The sequence below is a fragment of the Dasypus novemcinctus genome, chromosome 6, assembly GCF_030445035.2.
Source record: "Dasypus novemcinctus isolate mDasNov1 chromosome 6, mDasNov1.1.hap2, whole genome shotgun sequence".
In the NCBI taxonomy this organism is placed as follows: Eukaryota; Metazoa; Chordata; class Mammalia; order Cingulata; family Dasypodidae; genus Dasypus; species Dasypus novemcinctus.
Genome location: NC_080678.1, coordinates 121966861 through 121987557, shown reverse-complemented (window position 1 = coordinate 121987557; position 20697 = coordinate 121966861). Strand labels below are relative to the sequence as shown.

Sequence of the window (20697 nt, the reverse complement as noted above, 5' to 3'; positions counted from 1 at the left end):
CGGCGCCCTCCAGACCTCACCGCTGCAGCCCGGCCCCGCCTGCCGCCGCTTCCCTCCGCCGGTCCTTCCGCTGCCAGCAGCGCCGTCCGGCTCGCCCACTACGCCCGGAGCGGTGGACGGAGTCGCTGCGGCCGGCCACTGCCCGCTTCCTCCTCGCCCCCCCGCCCCGCCGCGATTGGCCGCCGGGGCGGCTGCTCAGCATGCCCACAAAGGCGGCGGCGCGACCAATGGCAGCCCGGCGCTTCGGGTGCGCGAAAGCCACTCTGAGCCGCCGCGCCCCGCGGCCCAGCCCTGCCTGGGGCTCCGCGGTCCTCAGGCTGGCGCCCCGCCCCGCGCCTGCTTGGCCGCCACTGGGCCAAGCGCTAGCCCCACCCGGTCTGCCCTGCTGAAAGGTAAGCCTTCCCATGGAGCGGCGGCCCCAGGCCTGGCCTACGCCCACTCGGGCCTTATCCCTGTATACATTTAATCTTTCTAAATTCATTGAGACTTGCTCAGTGACTTAGCATATAGTTTATTCTGGAGAGTGATCCATGAGTGGTAGAGGTAATGTATATCCTGCTCTTTTGGAGTGTGATGTTCTGCCTATCAGTTCAGGTTTCCTATCACATGTTTTTCAAGGTCCCTGTGTCTTTCTTGAGCCTCTGTTGAGATGTTCTGTCCAATGCCCATAATGGTGTGTCAACTTCCCCCACTATGATTCTAGAGGCATCTCTCTCTTCCCTTAGTTTTGCCAGTATTTTCCTGAAGTATTTTGGTGCTCCCTGGCTAGATGTATAAATATTTGTGATTGTTCTTTTTTCTTGGTTGAGTACCCATTTTGTTAATATATACTGTCCATCTTTGTCTCATACAAATGTTTTATATTTCAAATCTATTTTGTCTGATATTAGTGTAGCTACTGCTGCCATTTCTTGGTTAGTATTTGTATGTAAAAGAATTTCCAACCTTCCCCATGCAAAATGTTCTGGTCCCTGAGTCTAAAGTGGGCTTCCTGAAGATAGCATATAGATTGCTCATATTTCTTTATCCATTCTGCCAATCTGTGTCTTTAGTTAGGAAAGTATAATCCATTAACTTTCAATGTTATGACTGTAAAGCAGTACTTAAGTTAACCAATTTTTCTTTAGGCTTATGTATGTCATATTTTATTTTATTTTTTTAAAACTATTAATTACTCTTACCAATAATCATCCTTTCTACAATTTCCTCTAACCCTATCCTGCTTTTTCCCCTTTCAACCTACGGAACTCCCTTTAGTACTTCTTGAAGGGCAGGATTCGTGTTGACAAATTCTCTAAATTTCTGTTCATCTTTGAATACTTTGAGTTCTCCTCAATCTAAAATGAAAATTTAGCTGTATACAGACTTCTTGGCTAGACGTTTTTTCTTCTAGTACCTTAACTATATCATACCCCTGCCTTCTCAAGTCCATAGTTTCAGGTGAGTAATCATTACTACCTTCCCTTATAAGTGGTGAATCTCTTTTCTCTTGTGCTTTCAGGATTCTGTCTTTGTTTTGAGCTTTTTGACAATCTGATAACTATATGTTTTGGGGTATGCCTTCTAGGATTTACTGTGCTTGTTGTACATCACACTTCCTGAACATGTATGTCCTCATAAGAGTTGGGAAATTTGGGGGTATTATTTCCTCAAACACTCTGACAGCATCTTTCCCTTCTCTTCTATTCTGGAATGACTATACTGTATACACTTGTGCATTTCATGTTTTCATTCAATTCCCTAAGTTCTTGCTGAATAATTTCCATTTTTTTTTATGTTTTATGACCTGTGTGCTTTTAGTTGTCCTGTACTTTGTGTCACTAATTCTTTCATCTGATTGTTCAAATCTTTTATTATATGCTAGTATTGAATCTGGAAAATTTCTTTCATGGTGTCTTTCATCATGTTAAGATCTGTTATCATCAGTATGTCACCCCCATTGTCTTTCTGATATACTATAACTCTTCATTTCATTGAGCAGATTTAGGATATTTGGACATCTTTGGTTCTTCCATATTGTGTGTCTCCTTTTACTTGTTAGTTTGTTCATGAGATTGGATCATGAATTCTGGTTTCTTAATATGTCTTGTAATTTTTGCTGATATTCAGTTTATTTTGAAGCTCTCATTAGGTTGGTTAGTTTCTCTTTCTAGTGTAGGGTTTTTGGTTTTGTGTTAGGAGCACCTTTTATCACTCAGTAACTCTTTTTCTATATATCTTTGTCCATTTTCAACAGAAGAAAAAACTAACTCCACAAAAAAAGGAAAGAAACAAAAGTAAAAGAGAAAAAATAGAAAAGAAGGAAAAGGAGCAAAAAGAAAAAGTAAATATTGAGAGGGATAATAGGAATAAAAATTGTAAAGGTGAAAAAAAGAAAAAACTGAAAATAAAATAATGTATGTTCTACCATATAAGAAAATAAAATAAAACAGGGAAAAACTGGAGGAAAGAAAGGAAGAGGAAAATAGAGTATTAAAGATGAAAGAAAAATAAAAAGAGGAAGGAAAGAAAAATAAGAAAAAGGAGAATGAAATGACATGAAAAGGGAGGAAAAATAACAGATAAAAGGGAGGAAAATAAAAAGGGAAAAGTAAAAACATGAAAAGTGTAAAGAAAAGAAAAAAACTAGAAAAATACAAGAAGGAATGAATGAAAATGAGGAAAAGGAGAAGAAAAAATAGACAAAACAAAACGATACAAAAAAACAAAAATTTGGTTCTCCATTTCAGACCACCCAATACACACAGACTGCTTGATTTGGCCAATTGATAAGAACACAAGAATATATTTTTTTAAAAGCAGGCCTCCCTCTTAGGTCACTAGGACTTCAGTAGTCTACTCTTCTCCAACTGTTTTTACTTGCCATTAAATACACCCACAGCCAGCCTCTCTGCCAGGACCCAGATAAAGAAAAAAATTTTTTTTCAAAACTTAAAAGTAAAGGAAGTAGAAAAAGAAATATTTCTGGCTAATTTCCCTCTGCTCCCTCTATGTTTCACTCAGCTCCACCTACTCTAAGCAGGCTGGCCCATAGGTCTGCCTGTAAGATTGCTTCTCATGAGATTCTGTGATCCCTAAGAATTGATTGTGTGGTTCCCTGTCCCCCTGAGCCAGATGTGTGAGTTTCCTTTCCTGCGTTGATGACATTCATGTGATTTCACTCATGTTAGATCTCTCATGTTCTTTATGATAAAAATATCAACTGAATGCTTTCCCACAAAAGTGACATTCATGAGGTTTCTCTCCAGTGTGAGTTCTCTCAGGTTTTTTTTAAACAGAAGAGTGATAAAAAAGGCCTTTCCCACAGATGATATTCATGGTATTTCTCACCACTGTGAGCTCTCACATATTGTTTTAGGGAAGAGTATTGAATGGAGGCTTTTCCACAAAGATTACATTCATGTAGTTTTTCTCCAGTTTGACATCTCTCATGGTAGTTAAGGCAAGAGGTTACAGTGAAGACTTTCCCCAAAAAATGTCATTCATAGGATTTCTCTCCAGTGAGTCCTCTCATGTCGTTTAAGGGAAGAGCAATGAATGAGGCTTTTCCCACATAGATGACATAGGTAGGTTTTCTCACCAGTGTTGAGTTCTATTATGTTCTTTAAGATGAGAATGTTGTCTGAAGCCTTTTCCACATATATGACATTCATGGGGTTTCTCTCCAGTGTGAATCTTCTCATGGTGTCTAAGGGAAGAGCGATGAGCGAATGATTTACCACAAAGATGACATTCAAGGGGTTTCTCACCAGTGTGAGTCCTCTTATGTTCTTTAAGGGAATTGTGACGAGTGAAGCATTTCCCACATAGATGACAAGCATAGGGTTTCTCACCAGTGTGAGTTCTCTCATGTTGTCTAAGGGAAGAGCGATGAATGAGGGGTTTGCCACATAGATGACACTCATGGGGTTTCTCTGCAGTGTGAATCCTTTCATGTTCTTTAAGGGAATAGTGATGAGTGAAGCATTTCCCACACAGATGACATGCATAGGGTTTCTCACCAGTGTGAGTTCTCTCGTGTTTTTTAAGATTACAATAATAACTGAAGGCTTTGCCACACAGACGGCATTCATGGGGTTTCTCTCCAAGGTGAGTCCTCTCATGTCGTTTAAGGTAAGACTGATGAATGAATGATTTACCACATAGATGACATTCATGGGGTTTCTCTCCAGTGTGAGTCCTCTCATGTTGTTTAAGGGAAGAACAAAGAGTGAAGCATTTCCCACATAAATGACATGTATACGGTTTCTCACTAATGTGAGTTCTCTCATGTTGTTTAAGTTTAGAATATTGACTGAAGACTTTCCCACATAGATGACATTCATGTGGCTTCTCTCCAGTGTGAGTCTTCTCATGTTGTTTAAGGGAAGAGCAATGAGCAAAATATTTCCCACAAAATTGGCATAAATAGTATTTCTGTCCAGTATGAGTTCTCTCATGTTCTCTGAAATGATAATATTGACATTCATTATTCTGCTTATGCTGATTAAATGCTGAATGGTCACTGTGTACTTTCACCATTGGACTGCTAAAACATGTTTTCTTTGTCATGTAATTTAAAGCATATTGAGTCACTGTGGATCTGTCAATGGTTTCTTGCAAATAATTGCATTTGAAGGAATTCCTTTGAATGTTAGATCGCTGCTGTGGAGAATTAGGTGAAAGACTGTAAAACATTTGTTCTTATACATGAATTTCCTTATTTCCTTACATATGAATGCTAACCTATTTCCTCAGTGATAGAGTCTAATTAATATAATTCCCATGTTACTTTCATATATACATTATTATTCTCCATACGCAGAGATTTTCTTTATTATAGAAATCCAATATCAGAGCTATGTGATCAAGTTTTTAGAATGCTCATAGTTGAATCATACTTGCCCTTTCTATTCCATTTGTTCATGTGTTCAAGTTCTAATGGACAACCCATCAGATTTTATACATTAGACAAAGGTAGCTACAAGCCAATTGGTTACATGAGGATTACATAACACATTATATAGGAGTGCTGACTCAATATTATAAGAGTGTTGGTTCATTCTCAACCAGTTATGAATGGCTGGATGTATAAAAATTATATATGTGAAATGCGTTTATGCAACTCTTTTTTATATGTTCTCAGGGTAGAATTTTTGGCTTAGATTAATTTTTCCCTAAATTTAAACACAGATTTTTGATGGATTAACATTTAATCCCAACATTCATTACTATTAGGTTATTTCACTGAATTCCTAATTTGTTCCAACTCCAGGTATCTATATGTAAACTAGGGTTCACACAATGAAGCTTACCAATGACATGATTTCAGAAGTGTCTTTCCTACAGATAGGTCGGTTGAATAACTTTTCCATCATTTTCCATTTTTTAAAGGCACTTTTGCTGCCTGTAATAATTGGAAAAAACACAATAACATGTTAGAGTAGGATTAAGAGCATGAAAATGTTTTGAGTTTCCAAGTATACCTCTCGTTATGTTTCCAACATTCACAGTGATCTGGAAAAGAATATCAACTTAATGAATATTTTAAACATAAAACATTATAACCATATTAATGGTTGCAATAAAATTAATGCAATAAAATTGCATATATGACTTTTTTTTGAAACTGGACCAATGTATGTTAATACTACAGGGTGTTAATATCAGACAAAAACATGCTAAGTGAAAGAAATCAGATGCAAAATATTACATATGATTCCATTTATATAAAATGTAAATATGAATCAATTTATAAAGAAATTAGATTAGTGGTTATGTAGGGATGGAAAAGGATTGCTAAGAGGAGTGGAGTTCTTCTTTTTGGGGTAATGAAGTTCTAAAAATTTTTGTAGTGATGAATGCACAGCATTGTGATTACACTAAAAGCCATTGATTATATCCTTTGAATAGACAGGGTGGTATATAAATATATCTCAGTAAAACTGCTTAATAAATAAATCTGCGAGAATAGTCAGAAATAGCAGCTATGTACAACAGAAGCATAGAGAAATTGAGAAGTGAAGAATTTCTTGTGTGTCTGGTTTTAGTTTATTATAATTATTGAAATAATGACAATGCTCTAAAAACATTAGAGGTCCTTCAGAAAAAAGGGAAGAATCCTGTTAATTCTAAATAGGGAGAAATCTTTGTTTCCACAGTGATTTAATATCTTTAAACAATTCAATTTTACTGATACATATTAGTAAAGCATACAATCCGTCCAAGTTGTACAATCAATGGTATTTGGAATAATCACGTAGCTGTGCATTCATCACTTTAATCATTATTAGAGCAGTTTCATTATTTCAATAATAATAAAAAAGACAATAATTCATCACCTATCAATCCTGCTATGCTTTATGAGATTATTTTGTTAAAAAAATCCAGTAAACAAATCCACCAGAATGATCTAAATTCTATGTGGGAAAAGATACATGAAAAATTTTTTGATTGTATTCATAGCCCTTGGAGCAGAATACTTATTTCACAACAGCGAATTATCCATTCAAAAAGTATTCATTGAGTTCTCAGCACTGCACTGAATGTTGGAAATGGAGATTCATGAAAGACATTAAGTTGTGGTCAAGACCAAATTATATTGGGGTTAAATAGATGTAAGTAAAAAGTAAAGAAAGAAATTTCATTTAGGCAGTTGTATGTGTAATAAAATAATATAAATATATTAAAATTATAGCCTATAAAATATAAGAGAAAATAATTATATGACAGTATTAAAAAGGTGATCTAGGTATTGAATTAATAAATGGAAGATGATTTTTAGTAAATATAAAGGTAAATTGTAGATACATAGGTTAGAAAGGTGATAAACACAATAATAGATTCTTACTGACTGAGACGAGGTGATTGATATTCTCCAGCATCACTTCTCTGAATAGCTTTCTCTGGGAGGAGTCTAGTATGTCCCACTCTTCCTGGGTGAAGTCTACAGCTACATCTTTAAAGGTCAGTAACTCCTGAATTATCACAAAAATTGGGGTTCACATAGGGCTATCCTTACAATTGTCCGGAGCATGATTGCTCAAAATAACAGCACTAATCTCTAGAATAATCTCCCATCTTACATTGAATTATCTTAACCATAAAAATTCTTTCATACTTAATAATTCTATTAAAACACTGAATCATTGGCCAAGGTCTTTTTCCAAGTGCATCACTAGTTGGTGCTTCAAATTAATCCCTTGGTTCCAGGGAGTCTCATCCATGGAATTCATGTCCCATCCAGGTGGTAAGGTGGTGCATTTATTTGTTCATCATGGTTTTGGCATTTTGTATGTTTTATTAGGCACTGCTTATGTACTTGAAAGATTCTTGCCCCTCTATTTGAGAATGTAGCTGGAATGCCCAGGATGGGGGTTTAAAATGCTGTTATTGTGAGGGTCTCCACACACTAAGATAACATTCTATGCTAACATGAACATATTCCTATTTTAAAGAGGCATGCTCCAGGTGTACCCTTTACCATAAATGCCCCCTACTGACAGCATCCTGCTTCAGTGACCCTTTTCTGCCATAGCTGCCAAAATAACACTCCCGCAACTGTAATATCAACTACAGTCCTCCACCTCCATAAATTTCACTTGTTCCTTACTCCAACTCTTCCCTCAGCTTCATGGATAGCCTGAGCCATCCTGCAACCCTTCACACACACACATTCCAGCAGCACTGCCCCCACTCAAACTGTTGCTACACCATTAGCCCCATCCTGTGCCAAACCAACTGCATCCACCTTATCATAGTTTCTCCCCAGATTGAGCATCACCTCACCAATCTCTACTCCTTTTCTATCTACTGGCAAACTATCTTCCAGAATCAATTTCTGTGGATCTGCTAAATAACCTTAATTCTTATCAGTGAGATTATGCAATATTTCTCCTTTAGTGACTGGCCTATATCATTCAACATAAAGGGTTTAGTATTCATCTATATTGTCTCATGTGTCAATACCTCCTTCTTACAACTAAGAAATAGTCCATATATATGTGTATATTCTAAATCTTGTTTTTCCCTTCATCCCTTGATGTAAATTTGGGTTGCTTCCAAGTTTTGGAAGTAGTGAGTAAATCTATGATAAACATTTGTGTGCATATGTATGTTCATGACCCTGCTTTCAATTCTTCTGCAAGTGTATACCTTGTATTGGAATTCTTGGATCATGTGGCAATTCTATACTTCGTTTCCTGAGGAAACACCAATCTGCTCTCCACAATGGCTGCACCATTCTACATTCCCACTAGCAGTGGATGAATGTGCCTATTCCTCACCTTCTCACAACAATGTGCATTACCTTGCAACATATGACAACCTATTTCCCCAATACAACAGAGTTAGACTCATTTATAATTTGCCTAAACTTGATTATTCTACCCCTTTTGAGCCAATAATTAGTACCATACCAGTTAAATAAACATCCTTGAGATCTGAATCTTCAGGCTGTCAATATATCAGTTGAGCCCTGAATCTCAGCAGAGTTTCAGCCAACACCTAATGTATAGTTAATCAGACTCACATAGAGAACAAATATAATCTTGATGCTGGACAACCCCTAATCCCCAAAAGAGAGAGTATCTACAACTGCAAGTAAATCATTCCTTCTACCTGTCCCATATGATCTAAGCATCCTCTCAATCTGAAGCAGAGTGGAAACTGCCATCATGTAATCCTCAAGATTCAGGAATGAATAAACATAAGGAGGGAATACAATCATGGGCCAAATTAGATATTGTATTAATGGAAGAACCTGTTAAACTGACGTAAGATTGTGGTTAGTAACAATGTTTCAATATTTATTCATCAGTTGTAACAAATATACAACACTACTGAAAAATGTCAATAGGGACAATGTGGAAGAGGGAGAAATCGGGTGTACAGAAATTCCTTATACTTCTGATGTAACACTTCTGTAATCTAAAACCCTTCTAAAAATAAAATTTATTATTCAAATAAGAGTATTTTTTTTAAAAACCCACCCAGCACTTAAAAACAGATTAAGCATGTAAAACTCAATGTGTATGGGTTCCAATATAATTACAAATTCTCAACTGACATCTGCCTTTCTGACATGCTCACAGTCACATATACCTTCTGCATGGATAAAACCCTGTAGGTAAGGAATATCGCATGCCATATTGTATGATATACACATGGAAATTTCACAGTAAATTTGTAATTATGATATTTTGCTGCTGAATGTAAAGCTTTCACTCAAGCATTCATAAGTAAAACTATCTTTCCCTTCAATTTTAAGTTAATTTACAGACATCATCAATATTATTTTAACTGCCCTATAAGTTTGAAAGTATTTCAAAATAAAGTTTTTAAAAGAAAAAAATGAGTATGGTTAGATTATAACCCTTTATACATGACCTCGTTTTCCTCTCATTTATAACATTGTTTAATAATATGTTATACATTTTGACAAATCCAATCAGCTAATGTGTGAAGTACTTTCTACCTAAATTAAATTCACAGGTCTATTATTTATAAAAATGGCAGGGAGATTTGGAGAAATATCCCAAGATCTGCAAAACAGGTTTCATACAGAACTCAGATTCAATAAGGTTTGCTTGCCTCATCTCTACATATCTGACGTATTCATTATATTGTGAAAATACAGATAGATCAGGGCCACAAGCTGTGGACTCCTGAGACCATTGTACTGAAACTGGTCCTAGACTTACCTGTCCTATGTTAGGGGATTTCCCAATGTCAACACTTCCTGGGGTCTACATATATTAGTTCTCATTATCTCTATTTTACCTTCATGTCATCTGTCTGATAAAGATTAAGAGAAGCCTCTTCATTGCTTCTGGTATCTCCAAATCTTTAAAAATTTCCAAAGGGACATAAATTTTATTCTGCTTATAATAAGCCATCTGAATACACAGCCAAAATGAAGGAAAAATAATTCCTATATGTTACATCCATTTATAAAATTTGAATAAATTTTATTTAGGGAAATTGAAGTTGGGGCATTTAAAGAACAGTGGTAAGGAGAAATTTGTACAAATACATTCTATCAAAACAAAATTGGGGAAAATAAATAATTGATTCCTCATTTCCTTTTTTAAATTAGCTTCTCTTGTGTTTCTGGCAAATATACTTAGCCTTACACCCTAGTACCTACAACACTGTATTGATTGAATGCACCAGTAGTAAACAGCCTCTGTTCTAACTGTAAAATTATATTCTTACTCATCACTATCACCTCTACTCACTACATACCAAAGCAATTTCAGGCACTAGCATGATTCATGAATAAATTATTTCTCTAATGAGGCCATGAGTTGGATGAGAAAAAGAAAACTTCTCATCTTTCCAGAGAATACCCAGGCTTTATGGAAGCTGGAAACAACTATTATAATGGTTGGAAAAATGACTGCTTATTGATCAGTCCCTAACTTACCATAATTATTCTAGAGTCCTGTATAGTCTTAATTTAACCTCAGATACTTGAATAGCTCCTGAATGCACTTGGATTATCCATGCCAATAGGAAAAATCTTCCCATCTGCTGGCAACAGAGGTGCAATTTCAGTTAAAGAATTCCCAACTCACCTGTGAATCCATTGCCAATATTTGAGCTGGCATCTGTCTTCCTCTGGATTTTCACTCAAAACCAGACAAGCAGAAGGTTAGGAAAGCTGAGAATGGAGAAAGATGTCTTAAGAGTCAAGACTCGACCACAAATTCCAAGCCTACCTGTTATGAATGCTGAACCCTTCACCTGGTAATAACCCTAACCCAATCAACAAGAGGAACACAAAGTGTGCTCCAAGGGAAATAAGGGGAGGTCAGAGGTCTTACCTTCACTGGCTAATAAAGATGATATGAATACATTCATTGTACAGATAACATGAAAATGCATTAATTCCATTTATTAATTAGCCCATGATATTCAAAGACTTTCTTTTATAATTTTTAATTAAAAAAGATATTTAGATTACATAAAAGTTACATTAAAAACATAGGGAATTCCCATATGCCCTGCTCCCCACACCACCCACATTTGCCCCCATTAACAACAGCCTTCCTTAGTGTAGAACATTCATTGCAAAATTGATGAATTCATTTTGGAGCATTGCCACTAAGCATGAATTATAGTTTACACTGTATTTTACACTCTCTCTCACCCAATTCTGTAGGCTATGGCACGATATGCAATGGCGTATATCTCTCATTGCAATGTCATTCAGGACAGTTCCCAAGTCTTGAAAATGTCCCCATATTACACCTGCTTTTCCTCTCCCTGACCTCAGAGCCTCCAATGGTCACTGTCTCTACATCAATAATATAAGATTTTCCATTGTAGAATCACAATAAGTCTATAGTAGAATACCTGTTAAGTCCAGTCTAGTTCATAGTTCACTCCCTAACCCTGAAGATTCTGGGATGGTGATGCCCACTGCACCTCTAATTGAGAAGGACTTTAGTCCTATATGGCCAATGGATGGGACTATCTTGCTTGCAGTTCTAGGCTCTATTGGCTCCTTGGTATTGTGGTTGTGAATCAACACCTCCTTGTTAATTGTCTTGGGTGAGTCCAATGAACTAGAGAGTAGGTGCTGCAAGTCCATTGAGGCTCAGAGTCCAGCTGGCACATGGACAGTCCAAAGATTCAAGTCTACTGGATGTACACGTACCAACTCCAGCTCCGACTGTAGTTTCAAATAGAAGGGAATGAAGAGCCATGTGTAGGGAAACCACAACTGAGTCGAATTCTGTCACACTGGGGAGCAGAAACCCCAAAGTAGGGCCCCCTGGTAAGGCACCAACCTCATGAGTTATCTACTCTGACCATAGTGACTGGGTGTCTCCAGAGCCCTCAGGAGCCCTGCTATTTTGGGTACTGTCTAATTTGGCAGTCAATGAATGCTCTACAAGATCTTGCAATGATGGATTCAGGCCATGGTAAGTTTCATCAAAATTTATAAAAGTGTATACTCCAAAATGTAAACCATAATGTATACCACTGACCATGGTTGGTAGATATACTTCAATATTTGTACATCAGTTGTGACAAATGTATGATCCACATATAAAATATTATTAAGAGGGAAAGGGGGAAAAGGGGGGAGAAGTAGGATATTTGGAAGTCCCCTATATTTTGCATGGGACATTGCTGTGACGTAAAACTCCTTCGAGAACAAAATGAAAAAAGTAAGACATTGGGGGAAAATTTGAGGAAACTGCCTGTATGTACAGGACAACAGATCTTACAGTGATGAAAAGTGAAGTGTCAAAAAAATTTATATTTTTATTATTTTTTAACTCCATTTTTTTTTTGTATTTTATTTCCCATTTTTAGAACTAACACTATTTCATTTTCTTATTAATTGTATTTGGTCATTTTGATGGCTTCATTTTTGAAGAATTTTGGGATCACAGAAGGCTTACAACTGTGGCAGGGGAGGATCATTTTTGTGGGGTGTCAGCGAAGGGTATACAGGGGAGAAGGTTAACATGGGCATATATTTTAGACATGTAAATCTGTTCAGATGTTCATGGAGCATTTTTGTAGTGTGTGGAGATTTGCACAATAACAACAAGAATATTGAATTCCCATCCTGGGGAGCTATGCCCCATTCTCTGATGAAACAGCAAGAATCCAAGTACAGAGGCAGTGGCTAGTGAAGAAGGATGGTCATTGATGGGCCCTTGATATTGATGACTGGACTTATGAAACTTTACTTTTGAAATAGAAACTTAGCATAGTATTATAGGGTGCCTAAACATTACCTCTTGAGAACCTCCTTGTTGCTCAGTTGTTCCCTGTCTCTAAGCCAAACTCAATATATAAATGCAATAACTTCTCCCCAGCATGCGACATGACTCCCAGAGGTGAGCCTCCCTGGCACTGAGGGATTACTACCAAGCACCAACTAGCAATGCAACTAGAAAAAGACCTTGATCGGGGGGGGGGGGGGTGGAGGGTAAGGATACATGAGCTTATGTGGCTAAGAGAATTCAAAGTGAATCAGGATGGGAACGAGTGTTGTTGGGGGGGGGGAGAGGGGGGGTGGGGGGGTGGGGTTGAATGGGACCTCACATATATATTTTTAATGTAATATTATTACAAAGTCAATAAAAAATAAAAAAATAAAAAAAAAACAAAGTGAATCAGGAGATCATTCCAGAGGTTACTCTTATGCATATCTCAGCTGGATCTCATTGACTGTCAAATTAGACTGAGACTATCAATTGCATCTATGATTCTAAAACATAGGAATCCCTTACCCAAGCCTTCATTGGAATTGTGCGTCCACCACAAAAACAGAAAGCAGGCTGAAATTACTCAATTATACTTATTGGTTTTTGCACTAGCATTGGTTCTCCAACATCAATCTCAATCTCAAATAACTTAAAGGTTACATGCCACCCTTAGGTATTACCTGGAATGTCACCACTCATGTCACTAGTCAGATCCTTACCATGTTTACAAAGCATCTTCCTTATATAGTCTGTTACCACAATTACACCTCATGCCCAGATTTTCCTGTCACAAAGAAACCTCCATTGCATGGAGTGCACTTCCAAAACATCAGCTTCCACCTCACTTAATGTTTACTACCAATCAATCCAAGCATAATTATGTCAGCATATTCTCCCTGAGAATGACATTCCTGATGTCGCTTTATTTATCCTATCTGCCAAGAAATATCTTAGTTTACCACTTCTACACTAATAGGAGATCACTCATTATCTGTCTTGTTTTTATTGCATCTGACACAGCACATTACTAAGTTCTTGCTTTAGGTCTCAGTGCAGAATCATGACTCCTAGTGCTTTCAAATGTATCTGATACATCTTGATAATTGAGTCATTTTTCCACATTCCATAATTACTTAATGTCCCATAGGACTTTTGGACATCACATTCTCTCACATTTCACATTACCTCCTAATTACCAGTTGAATGACATAATTTGAGAAATCACCTCAATTTAGCACCATAACACTACTGCAATCATTATTTTTGCATTCCTACTCATTAGTTAACCCTTCTCTTTCATGAAGAGTCTTATCATCTGATTGAATGTCTCCAACTGAATTCCCATCTTTCCTGTTTCCTCTTGCAATCTTTACCAATATCATGTCTCTCTTATCATAATCACCTCATCATTTAACATCGTTTCTCTTCTATTAAGAATGAAAATGTCCCCTGTGCCTATTTTCTCTCTTGTGCCTGACCTCTTCCTCCTCTCACAATCAATCTGTATGGCATTTTTAACCTGTCACATACAGCCTAAAATGATGAGTGAATAACATCACTGACTTCCTCTTTAAAAATCATGCTATCATCTCCAATGAGCTCCCCCTGGATAAATCCACTTTGTGTGCCTCAGTCTATAACTTGGAAGTAAAGAATTAGACCTTTTGAGAATTTTCTTTTTCCTAGACTTCTGTGGTATCTCAGTCCCTTGAATGTATTCAGGCTATTCTAGTTACTTCATTTTGTGTTCTGTGTGGTACTTCTTCCTCAAACTATTTTATAAGAACATCTCAAGACTCAATTGTAGCCCCTTTCTCTAACATTTCTGTACACAGTCATTACATTCTTACACATGTATTCAAATGCTTCAAGTTATCGCACCCACAGCTCTAAAATGACAATGAAGATCTCTATTTACACAGGTAGAGACACAGAAAATCAAATATAACTTAAGACATTACTCACACAAACCCAGAAATCTAAAACAAAAGTATCTTCCTATACAGGTCACTCTCTGGTTAATCTAGATGTCAATCAAGATAAATATAATCAAGATATGCTACTTTAACAAAATATTTCCCTTCAAATTGGGTAAACTGCATTGAGGACTCTTCAGGTATCCAAGGATTAAAGTATAAATCTGCTCAGGAACACACAAATGCATTTAAGGCAAGCTATTATTTCATCACTGAACACCACAATCATCTTTCATTTCTACCACAATCCCTTCAAACATTTTCCCAAATCATATTATGATCCTTCAGTCTCTATTTTGCATTTCTTCAGAAATCCTTTCACTGAACTCCAAGGTAAGATAGGTTTTGCCCTTCCTATAGCCTCTATTACAATTCTACTATTCCTTCAGGTCACAAATATAATTTTTCATTACACATTTATTTGTTTGTTCATATGTTTGTCTCTCCCACTTGTCTAACTGCATAAAATTGTTCTCTGAATGTTAATTTTAGGTGAATTTCCCTTTGAAAATTAATAAATAATTATAAGTCCAGAGATACTGTATATCCACAGTAACTTAACAGGATGTCAGATGGCCTGGATGCAACTGCCTGCAGTCAAATTAAATAATACTTTCCAAATAAAAAAATATTATTTCTAAAATAAATCACAACTCTCCCACCTGATAATTCTCTCTTTTACTAATCAGAACAAAAAACGACTGAGAAGGGAAGGAATCTAAGTCTTATTGAGGCTATCACCACACTCTGTAGTTCAGAGTTTCTTTCTCTCTAGGAAAAGCACCATTTTGATGAGTAATCCTCTTTTTATGCAGTTGATAACCTCATCACTCCTGTAATTCAAAACACATCCCTCAGTTAACTCAGATGTAGTCAAGATAAATCTAATCAAGTCATGCCTTGTGTCATTGACTTCTTTCTAACAGTCTCAAAATCCATCTTCCTACCTTGTACAAGAGGCTCACACTTTTATGGATTTTGCTTGTGTTAAGTAAAGTAGAGCATCTATAGGAAGAAGGTGTCTATTAATATGTATATCTATAGACTTGTAATCAGAGTCCTTAGGATTGGGGAATAAAATGTAGACTAGAGTGGACTTACTGGTATTCTACTACAGACTTTTTGTGATTTTAGCAATGGAAGAAATTATATCATTGATGTGGAGACAGTGGCCACTGGAGTTGTTAAAGACAGGAAAAGGGAAAAAGAGGTGTAATCTGGGGGCATTTTTGGGACTTGGAGTTGTCCTGAAGGAACAGATGCAGGATATAATATATCCTGCCATAACCTACCAAATGGACTGAGAGAGAGTCTAAACTACAATGTAAACTATATTCCATGCTGTGTAGCAGTTCTCCAAAATGTGTTCATCAATTTGAATGAAAGCACCACATTAATGAAGTTGTTGATGTGGGGAAAAATGAATGCGTGGAGTGGGTCATATGGGAATCCCCTAAATTTTAAAAATGTTACATTAAAAAAAATGAAGTCCCCTTTCCCGCCCCCCTCCCCACCCTCACCCCACTCCTCCCACATCAATGACGTCTTTCATCATCATGGGACATTCATTGCATTTGGCGAATACATTTTGGGGCACTGCTGCACCACATAGATAATGGTTTACACTGTAGTTTACACTCTACCCCAGTCCATCTAGTGGGCCATGGGAGGACATACATTGTCCAGTAACTGTCCCTGCAGTACCGACCAGGACAACTCCAAGTCCCAAAAATGCCCCCACATCATATCTCTTCTTCCCTCTCCCTACCCTCAGCAGCTACTGTGGCCACTTTCTCCACAGGAATACTACAATTTCTTCCATTACTAATCACAACAGTTCCATAGTAGAATATCAGTAAGTCCACTCTAATCAATACTCTCTTCCTCCATCCTGTGGATCCTGGGGTGGCTAAGTCCACTCCACCTATATTGAGAGGGAACATGGATGATGGATGCAATTCTCCTGCTTGCAGTTGTAGGACTCTTGGCTCCCTGGTGTCATTCGTGGTTGACCTTCTTTACCTCCCTATTCACTGGCCAGGGTAAGTCCAATAAACAAGAGGGTAGGAGCTACAAGTCTGCTGAGGATCAGGGCCTGGCTGTCACATGGACAGTCCAGAGATTCAGGTCTCCTGAGTATATACCAACCCCACCGCCAACCACAGGTTCAGTAAAAGTGACAGAAGAGGCATGTGTAGCAAGGTCACATCTGAGTCCAACTCCATCACACTGCAGAACACAAAGTCCAAAGTAGGGCCAACTGACATGACACTGAACTCCAGAGCCATCTGCCATGACCACAGAACCTGTGGGTCTCTGCAGCCCTCAAGAGAACCAGCACCTGGGTTTCCATTCACCTTGGCTGCCATGACCATAGAATTTGTGGGTCTCTGTAGGCCTCAGGAGAACCAGTACCTGGGGTTGTATTTATTTTGGCTGTCTCTGGGACCCTGCTGAGGCATGCATAAGAGTGACCCCTCTGATGACCTCCCACCTCTTTTTTGGAGACTCATAGCCATCGAAACTCATTTGTCCTTTCCATTTTCCCCTTTTATTCAAGGTCAAAAAACAGTTTTTAACACCTGATATTACATGTAGGCTGAGATATTCTGCTGGTCTGAGTTGACCCTTTTATTCAAGGTCTTTTTCTAGTTACATCATCAGCTGGTGCTTTGTAGTAATCCCTTAGCACCAGGGAGGCTCATCCCTGGAAGTCATGTATCTTTTTAATAATAATATATTTAAAAATTAAAAAAAATAGAAAAGGCTTGAACTCAATCAATATTTTCTGTCACTCATTACTATAAAAATAGAAAATTTTGTTTTGGAAAAACATATTCAAGAAAAAATATTTTAATTGTTCTTGAATATGTATATTTTACTACCAAGAAAAGGAGAGACCATCCAGTAAAGGTCTCATTATGTCAGATATTGCTTCAAACTTCAAATTATTTAATGTTCCCAAAATAAGTGATTAAATTTCACAGTTGATTTTCCTATGAATAAGATGGGCTTTAAAGAATTTTTAAATTTAAAATTACAAAATAATTATTCAGACATACCTTGAGATATAGAAGCAGAAATTATTTCTGTAGGGAAATCAAGCAATGTATTTCTATTTTAGGTACCAGCATTTACATCCAAACAAATACTTTGCCATTTTTTAAAAATTCACTCTTCAGAAATTAAAACTTTGTGCTTTATTATTTTGGTAACATGCATTTTAGGTAATCAATTACTCCATTTTTATGATTTTATAATATAATCCTAATTGTTTTCAGCCTAATTTCTGTAGCATTAGTAAAATAAAATCTGCAGAGCATACCAAGTACCTGAGGATAGATATAAATTTTTGCAGGAAAGCAGTTAAGTTCTGTCTATTTGCTTTCTTTGATACTAAGCAGACCTTATATTTCCTCTTTGTGAAGAAAAGTGTATGATGTAAGCATGGAATGCTTCACACATTCTTTTATCCTTATCACCATGAGACTTAGAGTTACCAGGCATCATATTTATCTTGAAATTAACTAGAGTAGAACACTAGAGAAAACTCCTGAGCCCATTCCCAGAGAAGTCAGCTCAATAAACTTCTTTGTTTTATATCCAAATAAAAGCTGTATGAAATCCCTCAATAGGGAGGCAGATATGAGATGGATTACATCTCCTGTCATCTACCTTTTGATAAAACCACTTTTCCTCCCTAGCCTAGTTTGCTGTGTCTTCCTATACTGCTGTGCCATGTGATGACCTGTGGACCATTCTTGACACCTTTAATTTGGTAACCAAGATGGGACTAGTGTCCTCATGATAAGGATGCTGCTCTGTTAGATGTTCATGGGCTCTGGCTCTGCAGCTGCCAGAGTATTTTATTCTGAGATTTGGAACACGGAACTCTTACCCTGGGTATCCCTAAAGGTGGTAGAGCATAAAGGGAAACAGGTTAACTTCTCTGTGTATTGTGTGTGAGGTTGTACTCTCCTTCTTAGCAGCACAATAGCTCTGGCTGAAGCTGGAAGTAGAAATATGTCATGCTTGATTTTGGAGCTTGCACTGGGAAAGGGAACAGCCCCTGATATAAGGAGGTGTTACTAACATTGGTTGCCTAGGTTTCTTGGAACTTGTTTAGCCAAATTACTGAAATGAGAAATAACCAGATACCTGAGGTGAAAGAAAAGAGTAACCTAATAGTACTGTACAATAGTACATTATTAAGTACTGGGAACAATTTGGGTATGAACTAATGAAAAAAAGGAATGACTGGTCTTTGAAGGTAAGTCTGGCCTCAATATGCATTAGAGGATGAACAGAACAAAAATGACCAGCACATGGGTCCTCAGAGTACAATACTGTTCTGCAATTGGATCTATTCCAAAGAAGCTTAAGCAAATGGGATGGGATTCCTTATATTCAATATTTTCTGGAGTTAGCCCCAAAATTTAAAAAAATTTTTTAAAAACTTGAGAGATTATTTCTTTTTTTAATTTAATTTTAATTTATTTTTTCTCCCCTTCCCCCATCCCCCTGCCCCGGTTGTCTGTTCTCTGTGTCTATTTGCTGTATCATCTTCTTTGTCCGCTTCTGTTGTTGTCAGCGGCACGGGAATCTGTGTTTCTTTTTGTTGCATCATCTTGTTGTATCAACTCTCCATGTGGGCGGCACCATTCTTAGGCTGCACTTTCTTTCGTGCTGGGCGGTTGTCCTTACGGGGCGCACTCCTTGCGCCATGGGGCTTCTCTAGGCAGGGAACACCCCTGCGTGGCACAGCACTCCTTGCGTGCATTAGCACTGCGCATGGGCCAGCTACAAACAGATCAAGGAGGCCTGGGATTTGAACCATGGACCTCCCATGTGGTAGATGGATGCCCTCACCACTGGGCCAAGTCCACTTCCGAGAGATTATTTCAAACATAGTGTACTGCCAATTCGTCAGGCCCTGTGTCCCCAACACTTGAAAGCCAAAAATGGCAAGGGTTTACCACCCTACCCAGTAAAAAATTACTCATACCTCTGAACCAAAGCAGGAGTTAAACAGCTGTAAGGATGGGTGAATAAAAGTAAAAAAAAACCCTCCATGATTCTATCCACACTGATGATGTTTTTTCTTTCTGGTGATGTTTTAGATACCATCATTTTGAATACATTGAGACTTGAGATTTTCACAACTTCTATATCACCTCCACTGCCATATAAGAGGGAAAGAAATGAACTAACCTGATTTACCATTAGATCTCCCAGAAATTAACTCCCTACCCTACACCAAAAGGGGTGAGACTTTTAGTCAGGGTGCCTCTACCTTGGAAGAGCAAAGTCAGGGCCAATTCCCTCTTTGACAACTACCTGCAGGAATGGATGAAAGAAAACTCAAGGGGCTATCTATATATGCATACTCCATTTCCAATAGCAGACTTATATAATTGGAAAGATTGAGTCCTTAACTACAGATAGGATACCAGAAAGATGAAAATCTCTCTTCAAATCTATATTTGGAACCCTCACAATAAATTGGGCAGCTATCCAATGAATGTAACTGTAACTTCAGAGGAAAAGTAAATTTTATTAGAAAATGATCAAGATCATGCTGACTTTATAGTCAACAGTAACCCTCACAACCCTATTCATGTCCCAGGGAGTCAGGCGGTTCAAATAACTGACACCATTTGAAAACTGAATGAACAATGAACCCAAAAGTGCATAAATCCTAGTAAAGCTACTGTGAGACATCTACTGTTCAGACTGTCAAAGACCAAACATTAAGAGAGGATTGCTTACAAGGGAGCCTTAATAAAGCTAGGTTCTGTTCTGTCTTCAGAAACTATGGAGGTGAGAAGGCAGAGATATAGTATGTTTAAAGTATAAAAAGATAAAAATGGCCAGCCAAGACTTCATTATCTGGCAAAAGTATCCTTCACAAATGAAGGTGAGTTTCAAGTTTTTACAGACAATCAAAAACTGAGTATGTGACCAAGAGACTGAATCTATAAAAGATATCAAAGAGTGTGTTACATTCTGAA

General features: G+C 37.6%; 1 protein-coding gene across 5 annotated transcripts in view; it reads right to left on the bottom strand.

Annotated features, from left to right (window-relative positions):
• The window catches only part of LOC101434656 (zinc finger protein 596-like), a 112487-nt gene that overhangs the window by 7744 nt on the left and 84046 nt on the right, over positions 1–20697 (bottom strand). For 2 of the 5 annotated variants that reach the window (XM_071215936.1, XM_023586056.3), the window contains exons 2-4: positions 10557–10642; positions 6830–6956; positions 5295–5386 (exon numbers count right to left, since the gene is read on the bottom strand). In XM_071215936.1, the coding sequence (XP_071072037.1) occupies positions 5295–5386; positions 6830–6956; positions 10557–10589 (252 nt within the window). In that variant the 5' untranslated portion in view covers positions 10590–10642. Of the gene's footprint in view, positions 1–1116; positions 4645–5294; positions 5387–6829; positions 6957–10556; positions 10643–20697 lie in introns of those variants that run through there. The other 3 variants (XM_012521554.3, XM_023586058.3, XM_071215935.1) reach the window with 3 other exon arrangements.